The sequence below is a fragment of the Pristiophorus japonicus genome, unplaced genomic scaffold, assembly GCF_044704955.1.
Source record: "Pristiophorus japonicus isolate sPriJap1 unplaced genomic scaffold, sPriJap1.hap1 HAP1_SCAFFOLD_1016, whole genome shotgun sequence".
Classification (NCBI taxonomy): domain Eukaryota; kingdom Metazoa; phylum Chordata; class Chondrichthyes; family Pristiophoridae; genus Pristiophorus; species Pristiophorus japonicus.
The window spans coordinates 3037-16581 of record NW_027250667.1 but is presented as its reverse complement, the minus strand read 5'-3'; the positions used below and the strand labels follow the sequence as shown (position 1 = coordinate 16581).

General features: G+C 49.9%; 1 protein-coding gene across 1 annotated transcript in view; it reads right to left on the bottom strand.

The window, feature by feature from the left end:
• Positions 1–13141, bottom strand: part of LOC139241270 (la-related protein 1-like) — a gene marked incomplete at its 5' end in the record, with an annotated part of 45463 nt that extends 32322 nt beyond the window's left edge. The window contains 7 exons of the mRNA XM_070869919.1: positions 923–1050; positions 1904–2013; positions 3095–3239; positions 8679–8836; positions 10185–10291; positions 11191–11402; positions 13012–13141. Of these exons, the coding sequence (XP_070726020.1) occupies positions 923–1050; positions 1904–2013; positions 3095–3239; positions 8679–8836; positions 10185–10291; positions 11191–11402; positions 13012–13141 (990 nt within the window). The remainder of the gene's footprint in view (positions 1–922; positions 1051–1903; positions 2014–3094; positions 3240–8678; positions 8837–10184; positions 10292–11190; positions 11403–13011) is intronic.
• Between the last annotated feature and the right edge of the window lie 404 nt (positions 13142–13545).

The following is a 13545-nucleotide window of genomic DNA, read 5'->3' as shown; positions in this document are numbered from 1 at the left end:
ATATCTATAGAAGCTTTTGCAGTCAGTTTTTATGTTCCCTGCAAGCTTCCTCTCATACTCTATTATCCCCCTCCTAATTAAACCCTTTGTCCTCCTCTGCTGAATTATAAATTTCTCCCAGTCCTCAGGTTTGCTGCTTTTTCTGGCCAATGTATATGCCTCTTCCTTGGATTTAACACTTTCCCTAATTTCTCTTGTTAGCCACGGTTGAGCCACCATCCCAGTTTTATTTTTACGCCCCGGTCAGTTATATATAAAAGCAATGGTCCTAATATCGACCCCACTGCATATTCCAGTCAGAAAAATAAACGTTCACCACTACTTTGTCTCCTATCACTGAGCCAATTATGTGCCCAGATTACCACTGTCCCTTGAATACCATGTGATTCTATTTTGCAAATCAGTCTGTCTGTGATACTTTATCAAATGCCTTTTGAACGTCCATAAATACAACATCTACCACACTACCCTGATCAATACTCACTGTTGCTTCAAAGAACGCAATCAGGTTAGTCAGACACTATTTGCCTTTGACAATAGTCACTTGCTGTTCCTTATTAACCCGTGCTTCTCCAAGTGAGAATTAATTTTGTCTTTGACAATGGTCACTAGTAGTTTTCCTAGTGCAGACGTTACTGATTAGCCTAGTTACCGGGTTTATCCCTCTCTCCTTTTCCAAACCGGAACTCAGTTCACACCTGTAAGGGAACAATTTTATGATGGAATAGTACCAAGCTGTTGAGTTTGTCAGTAGCGGATGGTACCAGTCAGCTACACTGTTGGGAGAGCTCAGCCGAGCCTGCAGCGACTGAATATCACGGATATGAACGTGTCCCCACCCACACAGCAATAACTCTCCAGAGCAGAAGACACCAATGTTTCACTCAAGGCTTCAGAGCCCCACATTGTGACTGTTACTTACATCCACCCGGAAATCTTCCAGACGTTTAAATTTGCTGAGGTATTCCTGAAGTTTTGGCTCAATGTCCAGATTCTTAGCTTTTGAATACTTTAGATAGGCCCAGAATTTCTCTAATCCGTACAGCTGCCCTAAGATATCAAACACAAAAACACACAGAATGTACAATGATAGTTCAGGCACATAAATCCAAGGTGTTGTATCTGTTTATTGTTCTACCCAATGTACTAAATGTAATGTGAAAATTGTGTTTAATGTGCTAAACCTAACCATTAATGAACTGAAAACAATCAAGTGACAAGTCAGTAATCGAACAAAACTGGCAGATTCTTTTGGGGAGTGAACTGTTGCAGCCTTATTTCAAACTGTTCTCCCTCCAGCAGGGGTCTGGACTCACCTGGCTGAGCGGTCTCATCACAGTGCAGCATGAAACGTACACCAACCAGTCCCACTGAGAGCCCAGCTAATGCCAGATATTTGACCTTGGGGGCCTCACTTGATGTCCAGGAGTCAGTGATCAGCCAAATCCCCACCGTAACTGGGTGCTGGGCAATTGGTGGGGTGGGGATTCATGAGCGAGATCTCCTTTATTCAGCAAATTATTTTTAACATACATTATCCCTTTAAGTTCTGAAAGTTCTGTTTTTGAAAGTCTAATTTTCTCCAATCTTGTCCCACTTGCCAATTGATGGCGTGACACAGACCCTGACATTACTCTCAGCAGTGGGACATCGGAGACAATCCATCCCTTTGATTAAGCCTTGCTCTCAGCCATTTCTGCGATGCCCCTGATCTGAGCTGAGCGACCTCAGCACAGTCCTGCTCGCCAGCTACCCTTCCAGTAATGTGGATACAGGCGATTGGAGACACAGCCAGAAAATATCTCTCAGTTCACAGGATTTCTGCAGCAACTAAAAAGCCAAAGTAAAACCAAGCCACCCACGGCAACACTTGCTATTTCTAGGACAAAAAGCAACACCTTACCTGCTTCATAATCCACAATGGTTTCTTCCTGGAAATCCTTGAAGATCTCCGGTCGAAATTTCCTCTCAAGGCCATAGCTATAATATCTGAAAAGGCACTCCAGTCCATACCTATGGAAAGGAGACAAACAGGGCGATGTCACAGGATGGAGATAAACACTAACATACTCCCACACTGCCGGGACAGGAGGGCAGAAGCACCTCAGCCAAGGTGGCACTGGCTCCCATCAACACACCAACCGCACCATTGATTTCAGAATGTAACCGCAGGATACGGAGCTCAAACCCATGTAAAAGTGGTTATTTTGAGCTGATATCATTTTCACTCATGGGATAACCGTAAGCGTTTACAGCACAGAAGGAAGCCATTGGGCCCATTGTGTCTGCGCTGGCTCTTTGCAAGAGGAATCCAAAACTAATCCCCACTGCTCCACTCTCCCCACAGCCCTGCATCTTTCTGTTTCAAATATTGATCCAATCTACCCGTAACAGATACAATGTTCTCTGCCTCAACCCTGCAGCAAAGCATTATCTATATGGAACGAAAAGGAGACATCCACTCACCCACACATGGAATTGGGGGCGCCGGGAGGGGGGGGCGCACCAGGAGGGGGGGGCGCACCAGGAGTGGGGGGGGGGCGCACCGGGAGTGGGGGTGGGGGGCGCCGAGAGTGGGGGGGGGCGCGCCGGGAGTGGGGGGGGGGGGCGCCGGGAGGCAACAGAGAGGGGCAGATCAAGGCACTCTTGATGTAGAATTCTCCAGGAATACTGGGAGAGCAGTTCGCCAGCCCGAGGTTATTACTGAGACTGCTTCACCCACACTCACAAGCCAAGACATGTAAAAAGGTTGGACGCGGCTGTGTGCCGTGCTGTCTGGAGAGCCAGTGTTGGCAGTTGCACCGACAGCCCAGTCTGAGGAGCTGCTCTCTGGGCTCTGCTCATTGGCCGGATTCGGTCTCTTGTTCCGAGGTGCAAAGTCCCATCGTTTCCCAGTCACAGGGGCTGGCTGCCTTGCCCGAGTGAGACTCAGTGCACCTTATCACTCACGTAGCTAGAAGACTAAGAGCGGCAGTGTTCGACCATCTCTCCCAATCGCATGATGTCTTGCTCATATTTGGAGACTGAATAAACAAACAAGACACAAAGGCCGATTAAAGCCAAGGAAGAGGTTCAGTTGACGTGAATAAGTTACCTATAGCCTTCTTCACCATCCTCCACAGACAACTGTCTGAACTCTTCGTACATCTTCTTGTTGAAATGATCTCTTAGGAAGAACGACCAGAATCGGAAGAGAGTGTTCATTTCCTGAGATTGTCCTATTCCCAACCTCTTTCGCTCTGTAAGTTCCACAACAATGAGTCAGTGGGCAGCAAACAGCACAGTAATCAGACAGGAGCAGACACCAGAAATTAGTTAGTAGCCACATCTGGTGGGTCATACAACAGCTTAAACCATGGGACACTCAAACAATTGACACTCACACCCCAACCCCCAAAGATCAAGATGCAGAATCAGTTTGGGTGGAGATAGGAAATAATAAGGGGAAGAAGTCACTGGTGGGCGTAGTCTATAGGCCCCCTAACAGTAGCTACACTGTTGGATGGAGTATAAATCAAGAAATAATGGAGGCTTGTAAAAAAAAGGAACAGCAATAACCATGGGCGATTTTAACCTTCATGTTGATTGGACAAAGCAAATTGGCCAGGGTAGCCTTGAGGAAGAGTTCATAGAGTGTATCCGGGATAGTTTCCTTGAACAGTACGTTGCGGAACCAACCAGGGAGCAGATCTTAGATCTGGTCCTGTATAATGAGATAGGATTAATAAATGATCTCCCAGTAAAGGATCCTCTAGGAAAGAATGATCATAGTACAACTGAATTTTAGCTTCAGTTGGAGGGTGAGAAAGTTAGATCTCAAACCAGGGTCCTAAGCTTAAATAAAGGAGACTACAAAGGTATGAAGGTAGAGTGGACTGGGAAAATAGATTAAAGTGCAAGACAGTTGATAGGTAGTGGCAGACATTTAAGGAGATATTTCATAACTCTCAACAAAAATATATCCCAGTGAGAAGGAAAGACTAAGAGAAGGGATAACCATCCGTGATTAACTAAGGAAATAAGGGAGGGTATCAAATTGAAAACAAGGACATACAATGTGGCCAAGACTAGTGGGAGGCCAGAGGACGGTGAAACTTTTAAAAACCGGCAAAGGACTAAAAATAAATGAGGGGGAAGACAGAGAAAGGGCTCAATTTTCCCCAATGATCCGTGCCTTTTTTTGGAGCAGGCTGCTCTTTCTGGCCTAAGTTATAAAATCACAGTTGCCCCAATCAATTTGCACCAGTGTAACTCAGTTAGTTACAACTTTTTAAGTCAGTTTTTTTTTTCAGCCAAAGGGGGCGTAACCAGCCACCCGCTAATTCTAGCCATTTAGGGAAGTTTGGTCAGCTGAGAGTTACTCCAGTTCTGCTTAGGCCAACGTGTGTGGCTTCTCCAGAAAAACCTTCCCTAAAGTTAAGGAAATCGGCGCAGCATCACGGACACACTGAAAGAATTCAAAAACACACAGCAGCAACTTAGCTCCAACCCCGCCCGGAGAGAGAGAGGAGAGAGAGGAGAGAGAGGAGAGGTATCCGGGGACAGAGATTGGGACTGGACCAGCAAGCGCTTTGGGCGGGGTTGGAGGTAAGTTGCTGCTATGTGTTTTTCAATTGTTTTACTGTGTTGGGAGCTGGCTGTATGCTTCACTTTGCAGCCTCAGCTCGCATTGTGTCCCTGGTTACCATGGCAGCCTGATCTTTTTGGTGCAGATCAAGGCTCCACCCCCAAAACTAAAGGTCGGGTTACACCACGCCAAAATGAAGAAATCCAACGGGGAAACTTACAATATTTTTTTTGCCGTACTTAGGCCACAAAAAATTGGGCGTAACTCTTCAAGTACGCCAAAAAAATGCTTTCCGAGGAAAATTGAGCCCTATGAGAGTAAACTAGTAAGAAATATAAAATCACATAGTTAAGAGTTTCTACAGGTATATAAAAAGAGAGTGGCTAAAGTAAACATTGGACCCTTAGAGGATGAGACTGGGGAATTAATAATGGGGAACAGGGAAACGGCAGAGACTGTGAACAAATAGTTTGTTCGGTCTTCAAGCTCAAAGACACTAACAACATCCCAATAGTGGACAATCAATATAGGAAGGGAGGGACTGAATACAATCACTATCAATAATGAAGTAGTATTCGGTAAAATAATGGGACTAAAGGCGGCCAAGTCCCTTGCACCTGATGGCTTACATCCCAGAGTTAAAAGAAGTGGATGTAATCTACCAAAATTGCCTGGATTCTGGGGAAGTCCAAGCGGATTGGAAAACCGCAAATCTAAAGCCCCTATTTAAAAAAGGAGGCAGACAAAAAGGTTAGACCGGTTAGCCTAACATCTGCCATTGGGAAAATATTGGAGTCCATTATTAAAGAAGCAGCAGCAGGACATTTGGAAAAGCAAAATGCAGTCAGGCAGAGTCAGCATGGATTTATGAAAGGGAAATCATGTTTGACAAATTTGCTGGAGTTCTTTGAGGATGTAACAAGCATGGTGGATAAAGGGGAACCAGTGGATGTGGTGTATTTGGATTTCCAGAAGGCATTCGATAAGGTGCCATGTAAAAGGTTACTGTACAAGGTAAAATCTCACAGGGTTGGGGGTAATATATTAGCATGGATAGAGGATTGGCTAACTAACAGAGAACAGTCAGAATAAATGGGTAATTTTCCAGTTGGCAAACAGTAACTAGTGGGGTGCCGCAGGGATCGGTGCTGGGTCCTCAACTATTTACAATCTATATTAAGACTTGGATGAAGGGACCGAGTGTAATGTAGCCAAGTTTGCTGATGATACAAAGATGGGTGAAAAAGCAAGTTGTGAGGAGGACACAAAACATCTGCAAGGGGATAGAGACAGGCTAAGTGAGTGGGTAAACATTTGGCAGATGGAGTATAATGTGGGAAAGTGTGAGGTTATATACTTTGGCAGGAAAAATAAATAAAACAAATTATTTAAATGGAGAAATTACAAAATGCTGCGGTTGAGGGATCTGGGGGTCCTTGTGCATGAAACACAAAAAGTTAGTATGCAGGTACAGCAAGTGATCAGATAGGCAAATGGAATGTTGGCCTTTATTGCAAGGGGGTTAGAGTATAAAAGCAGAGAAGTCCTGCTACAACTGTACAGGATATTGGTGAGGCCACACCTGGAGTACTGTGTGCAGTTCTGGTCTCCGTATTTAAGGAGGGATACACTTGCATTGGAGGCAGTTCAGAGAGGGTTCATTATGTTGATGCCGGAGATGAGGCGGTTGACTTATGAAGATAGGTTGAGCCAAACATTGGAGTTTAGAAGAATGAGGGGTGATCTTATTGAAACATACAAGATACTGAGGGGGCTCGAGAAAGATAGATGCAGAGAGAATGTTTCCCCTTGTGGGGGAGACTAGAACTAGGGGACACAGTTTCAGAATAAAGGGTCGCCCATTTAAAACTGAGATGAGGAGGAATTTCTTCTCAGAGGGTTGTAAATCTGTGGAATTCTCTGCCCGAGAGAGCTGTGAAGGCTGGGTCTTTGAATATATTTAAGGCGGGGATAGACAGACTTTTGAGCAATAAGGGAGTAAAGGATTATGGAGAGCGGGCAGGGAAGTGGAGCTGAGTCCATGATCAGATCAGCATGGTCTTATTGAATAACGGAGCAGGCTCGAGGGCCAAACTCCTGCTCCTATTTCTTATGTTGCAGGCAGTGACTAGTGGGGTACCGCAAGGTTCTGTGCTGGGGCCCCAGCTGTTTACATTGTACATTAATGATTTAGACGAGGGGACTAAATATAGTATCTCCAAATTTGCGGATGACACTAAGTTGGGTGGCAGTGTGAGCTGCGAGGAGGATGCTATGAGGCTGCAGAGTGACTTGGATAGGTTAGGTGAGTGGGCAAATGCATGGCAGATGAAGTATAATGTGGATAAATGTGAGGTTATCCACTTTGGTGGTAAAAACAGAGAGACAGACTATTATCTGAATGGTGACAGATTAGGAAAAGGGGAGGTGCAACGAGACCTGGGTGTCATGGTACATCAGTCATTGAAGGCTGGCATGCAGGTACAGCAGGCGGTTAAGAAAGCAAATGGCATGTTGGCCTTCATAGCGAGGGGATTTGAGTACAGGGGCAGGGAGGTGTTGCTACAGTTGTACAGGGCCTTGGTGAGGCCACACCTGGAGTATTGTGTACAGTTTTGGTCTCCTAACTTGAGGAAGGACATTCTTGCTATTGAGGGAGTGCAGCGAAGGTTCACCAGACTGATTCCCAGGATGCGGGACTGACCTATCAAGAAAGACTGGATCAACTGGGCTTGTATTCACTGGAGTTCAGAAGAATGAGAGGGGATCTCATAAAAACGTTTAAAATTCCGACGGGTTTAGACAGGTTAGATGCAGGAAGAATGTTCCCGATGTTGGGGAAGTCCAAAACCAGGGGTCACAGTCTAAGGATAAGGGGTAAGCCATTTAGGACCGAGATGAGGAGAAACTTCTTCACCCAGAGAGTGGTGAACCTGTGGAATTCTCTACCACAGAAAGTTGTTGAGGCCAATTCACTAAATATATTCAAAAAGGAGTTAGATGTAGTCCTTACTACTCGGGGGATCAAGGGGTATGGTGAGAAAGCAGGAATGGGGTACTGAAGTTGCATGTTCAGCCATGAACTCATTGAATGGCGGTGCAGGCTAGAAGGGCCGGATGCCCGACTCCTGCACCTATTTTCTATGTTCTTATGTTCTTCGCTCATTGCCTTGGGTTCACTGCCACCTCATTATTGTAGCAAATTGTGAGCTTAATTTTAGACATACTCTTACTGTGTTGGGTTTATGTTATTTGAGGTTGAAAGAATTGCCTCGAAGATGACATTACAGATCCGAGGGGATCCAGTGAACAGCAACATCTGCATAACCAACTGTCTGCGAATGGTGCACAATACATCTGGGAGATCACAAAGCCTGAAACCTCAAAGTGCTCAGATGATGGAAACTAGATCATAACCCGAAATTGCCCCAATGTATCAGTTTATTTTGAGATTGTGTGTTGGAGTGCCAGTTCCCCGATTTCCCCTCCCCCTCTCCTGGAGCACCCAACTCATCCTGAGGTGTTGCTGACCATAGCCAAGTTACCACTGGAGCCCCATCCCTGCCTTCCTCGTGACGCCCACACACACATTATGGAACATCGATCAGGAGGGGCTGTGACCGATCTCCCCCTACCCACCTGGCTCCAAGCCCAGGAACAGTGTCGTACCCTGACTGTTGTCCCACTCGGGGCGGCCGGGAGAGGCCCCAAACCCGGGTCAGGGCGGCCGGGCCAGGGGCCAAACCCGGGTCAGGGCGGCCGGGCCAGGGGCCAAACCCGGGTCAGGGCGGCCGGGAGAGGCCCCAAACCCGGGCGGCCGGGAGAGGCCCCAAACCCGGGTCAGGGCGGCCGGGAGAGGCCCCAAACCCGGGTGAGGGCGGCCGGGCCAGGGGCCAAACCCGGGTGAGGGCGGCCGGGCCAGGGGCCAAACCCGGGTCAGGGCGGCCGGGAGAGGCCCCAAACCCGGGTGAGGGCGGCCGGGAGAGGCCCCAAACCCGGGTCAGGGCGGCCGGGCATCATCTGGTAAGCCCTTGGGGAACTAGACATATCTGAGAGAAGGTTGCCGACCCATTGAAGCATGGCCTGATGGCAGATCTCTCGCACCACCTACCATTCAGGCATCTCCTCCGGAACTTGTGATACACGTGCTGTGTGAATCCGTTCTCCTTCAGCAGCTCGTGCGAGGGATGCTGGAACTTGGGAAGAGACTGTGGTGTGCAACCGTAGCTTCCAGCAATTGGGATTCCCTCTGACGGACTGGCATTGGAACTGCCACAAGACACAAAATTCACACTTCAACACCCAGTCATAATCGTCAACACAATCACTAGCTCGACAAGCCTCCATTTCCACAATTGTACACAAATGTTGAACTATCCACTGACACATGTTCCCCTAAAGCACAGCTGCCCCAGGCCCTCCTTCCCCACAGCTGCCCCAGGCCCTCCTTCCCCACAGCTGCCCCAGGCCCTCCTTCCCCACAGCTGCCCCAGGCCCTCCTTCCCCCTCAGCTGCCCCAGGCCCTCCTTCCCCCTCAGCTGCCCCAGGCCCTCCTTCCCCCTCAGCTGCACCAGGCCCTCCTTCCCCCACAGCTGCCCTAGGCCCTCCTTCCCCCTCAGCTGCACCAGGCCCTCCTTCCCCCCACAGCTGCCCCAGGCCCTCCTTCCCCCTCAGCTGCCCCAGGCCCTCCTTCCTCCACAGCTGCCCCAGGCCCTCCTTCCCCCCACAGCTGCCCCAGGCCCTCCTTCCCCACAGCTGCCCCAGGCCCTCCTTCCCCCTCAGCTGCCCCAGGCCCTCCTTCCTCCACAGCTGCCCCAGGCCCTCCTTCCCCCCACAGCTGCCCCAGGCCCTCCTTCCCCACAGCTGCCCCAGGCCCTCCTTCCCCACAGCTGCCCCAGGCCCTCCTTCCCCCCACAGCTGCCCCAGGCCCTCCTTCCCCACAGCTGCCCCAGACCCTCCTTCCCCACAGCTGCCCCAGTGGCTTATCGCCAGCAAGCAACAGGGATTATCTCAATTCAAATTGTTTTCAAACATTCAGAACTGTAGTTGGACGAAGCCTGCTCCATTCTCTCAATACAGCAACCACCTCTTCCGAGATCCCCTCACTCCAACCTATGCCCGAGGGGCCCCTCTCACTCCAACCTATCCCCGAGGGGCCCCTCTCACTCCAACCTATCCCCGAGGGGCCCCTCTCACTCCAACCTATCCCCGAGGGGCCCCTCTCACTCCAACCTATCCCCGAGGGGCCCCTCTCACTCCAACCTATGCCCGAGGGGCCCCTCTCACTCCAACCTATCCCCGAGGGGCCCCTCTCACTCCAACCTATCCCCGAGGGGCCCCTCTCACTCCAACCTATCCCCGAGGGGCCCCTCACTCTAACCTATCCCCGAGGGGCCTCTCTCACTCTAACCTATCCCCGAGGGGCCCCTCACTCTAACCTATCCCCGAGAGGCCCCTCACTCTAACCTATCCCAGAGGGGCCTCTCACTCTAACCTATCCCCGAGGGGCCCCTCACTCTAACCTATCCCCGAGGGGCCCCTCACTCTAACCTATCCCCGAGGGGCCCCTCACTCTAACCTATCCCCGAGGGGCCCCTCACTGTGTGCAGCGTCTAACCTGAAGGACGATGTCCTTGGCCTGTGCTCCCTTGAATCCATCACCCAGCCCACATGGCTCTCCAGGGGGGGGTTCGAGCTGTGCCTTGTCTTCCGCTTGCGAGGAGTCTGCAATAAATGACAATAACTATGAATGATGAGGCAATGTATCCTGTGCTTAACAGACCTGCGGTACTATCAGGCCCTGTTACACTCACGGGATTTCATTGCCTGGACAATTGATCAAATTTTAGAATTAGCAATGATTTAAAAAAAAAGAGGGAACATCGGTGGGCAGCACCCTCGCCTGAGTCAGAAGGTTCTGGGTTCAAATCCCACTCCAGAGACTTGAGCACAGAAATCTACAATGATACGCTGCATAGTGCTGAGGGAGTGCCGCACTGTCGGAGGGGCAGTGCTGAGGGAATGTCGCACTGTCGGAGGGGCAGTGCTGAGGGAGCGCCACACTGTCGGAGGGGCAGTGCTGAGGGAGCCCCGCACTGTCGGAGGGGCAGTGCTGAGGGAGCGCCGCACTGTCAGAGGGGCAGTGCTGAGAGAGCGCCGCACTGTCAGAGGGGCAGTGCTGAGGGAGCGCCGCACTGTCAGAGGGGCAGTGCTGAGAGAGCGCCGCACTGTCAGAGGGGCAGTGCTGAGGGAGCGCCGCACTGTCAGAGGGGCAGTGCTGAGGGAGCGCCGCACTGTCAGAGGGGCAGTGCTGAGGGAGCGGTTCATTATGTTTTTGTGATGCACCTTGGGATTTTTTTTGCATAAAGCCACTATATAAAGACACGTTCTTATTGTTTAGCTCAGAGTTTTCACCCCAGGTACCATCCCGGAGGATTGTCAGCATGGACTGAGCAAAATTCGTCACAATCCTCCACTAACGCTGAGTGGCTGCAGGAGTAGTTCCGTGCTTTTAACTATTGTGCTGAAACAGCAAATCCCGTGGGACTGCTAGCAGCTATAAGCTTGTTTAAATAACTAATTACAGAGAATGACAGTGTTGCAGCTCTTTGTCAGAGGCTTACCTTTGCATCCAATGGCCTGCCTTCTTTCACAACAGGGTAAAATCGGGGCGTCTGACTCGGATCCTTTAACCTGGGGGTGCGAGGGGTGCGGGGCGTGCGAGCACCCCGGTAGTTTGGTGATTCTGGTACAGTTGTTGGCAAGGATCGTGCCACGCAAGACACCGGTGGTTCAGCTGCACCAAACAGCTTATTGGCCAATGCATCTGTAGGTACTGGAAACAGACAGACAATGCTGGTTATAGCATACGCTCAACACAGACCGGTTATAACTTACCCTGATACACAGAGCGGTTATAGCATACCCTGATACACAGACCGGTTACAGCATACCCTGATACACAGACTGGTTATAGCATACGCTCAACACAGACCGGTTATAACTTACCCTGATACACAGACCGGTTATAGCATACCCTGATACACAGACCGGTTATAGCATACCCTGATACACAGACTGGTTATAGCATACACTCAACACAGACCGGTTATACCATACACTCAACACAGACCGGTTATAGCATACACTCAACACAGACCGGTTATACCATACACTCAACACAGACCGGTTATAGCATACACTCAACACAGACCGGTTATACCATACACTCAACACAGACCGGTTATAGCATACACTGATACACAGACCGGTTATAGCATACACTCAACACAGACCGGTTATGGCTTACACTGATATGCAGACAGGTTATAGCATACACTCAACACAGACCGGTTATAGCATACCCTGACACACAGACCGGTTATAGCATACCCTGATACACAGACCGGTTATAGCATACCCTGATACACAGACCAGTTATAGCATATCCTGATACACAGACCAGTTATAGCATACACTGATACACAGACCGATGGTTTATCTTTAATTCACAATGTACAGTTTACAGTTTATAATAACTGAATATCCTTCTCTGTGCACCCTCCCCCAATAATTGAAGGTTCCTTTTGAAACAAGGAGAGCTCGAGGCTTTCTGCCACATGTCCAACGCTTTTGAAGGGTCTTGATAGTCAATTCCAGTGGCAGGAGGCGCGGGAGCCAGAGGACACAGAGATAAGGTGATTGGCAAAAGAACCAGAGAGATGACAACATTTGTGTTACGCAGTGAGTTGGTGTGATCGGGAATGCGCTGCTTGAAAGGGCGGTGGGAACAGATTCAATAGTCACTTTCAAAAGAGTTGGATAAATAATTGAAAGTGAGAAAGTTGCAGGGCAATGGAGAAAGAGCACCTTCCCCCCTCGCCTCTTTCCTCTCCACTGCCCCCCCCCCCCCCCCCGCCCCTCCAGCTAGGCTCTCCCTTCAACCTCACTGAGACCAACAGAGGCAGAAGATTGGATTCTGGGAACTAATATTAACAAGCATCATGACAGGCTCCAACAACATGTTGACTGTAGGCCAGGTGGGTTGTTGGGGTCCCTTCCCTGCAGGACCTCAGAGAAACATAGAATCATTGAACAGATACAGCACGGAGGGAGGGCTCAGCCCATTTAGTCCCACTCCCCTGCTCTTTACCATCGCCACTTGGGATTTTAAATGGGAATCTGGCTGTTTGATTGGTTTTGCCCCGTGCAGTGAGGGTGGGACCTGTGTCCCGTGCAGTGAGGGTGGGACCTGTGTCCCGTGCAGTGAGGGTGGGACCTGTGTCCCGTGCAGTGAGGGTGGGACCTGTGTCCCGTGCAGTGAGGGTGGGACCTGTGTCCCGTGCAGTGAGGGTGGGACCTGTGTCCCGTGCAGTGAGGGTGGGACCTGTGTCCCGTGCAGTGAGGGTCTGATGGAGGTCTGCACGTTGAAGAGATTGCCTTACCTTGCTGTGGCTTCGGTGGCCCAGGCGGAACTTCTTGGTTTGGGTCGACAGGTGGTTCGGGGGTCAGGGTGTCAAACTCTTCTCTGCTGATCATATTCAGCTTCTTGAAATTTTCCACTTCTTGCTGCAATGTAAATCATAGAATCACAGACGGTTACAGCATAGGAGGCGGCCATTCGGCCCGTGCCAGCTCTCTGCCAGTCCCACTCCCCCGCCCTTTCCCTGGACCCCTGCAAATTTTTTTTCTTCAGGTACTTATCCAATTCCCGTTTGAAAGCTGCGATTGAGTCTGCCTCCAGCACCCTCTCAGGCAGCATATTCCAGATCCTAACCACTCGCTGCGTAAAAAGTTTTCGCTCATGTCGCCTTCTGCCAATCACCTTAAATCTGTCTCCTCTGGTTCCCGACCCTTCCACCAATGGGAACAGTTTCTCTCTATCCACTCTGTCCAGACCCCCTCATGATTTTGAACACCTCGATCAAATCTCCTCTGCTCCGAGGAGAACAGCCCCAGCTTCTCCAGTTTCTCCACAT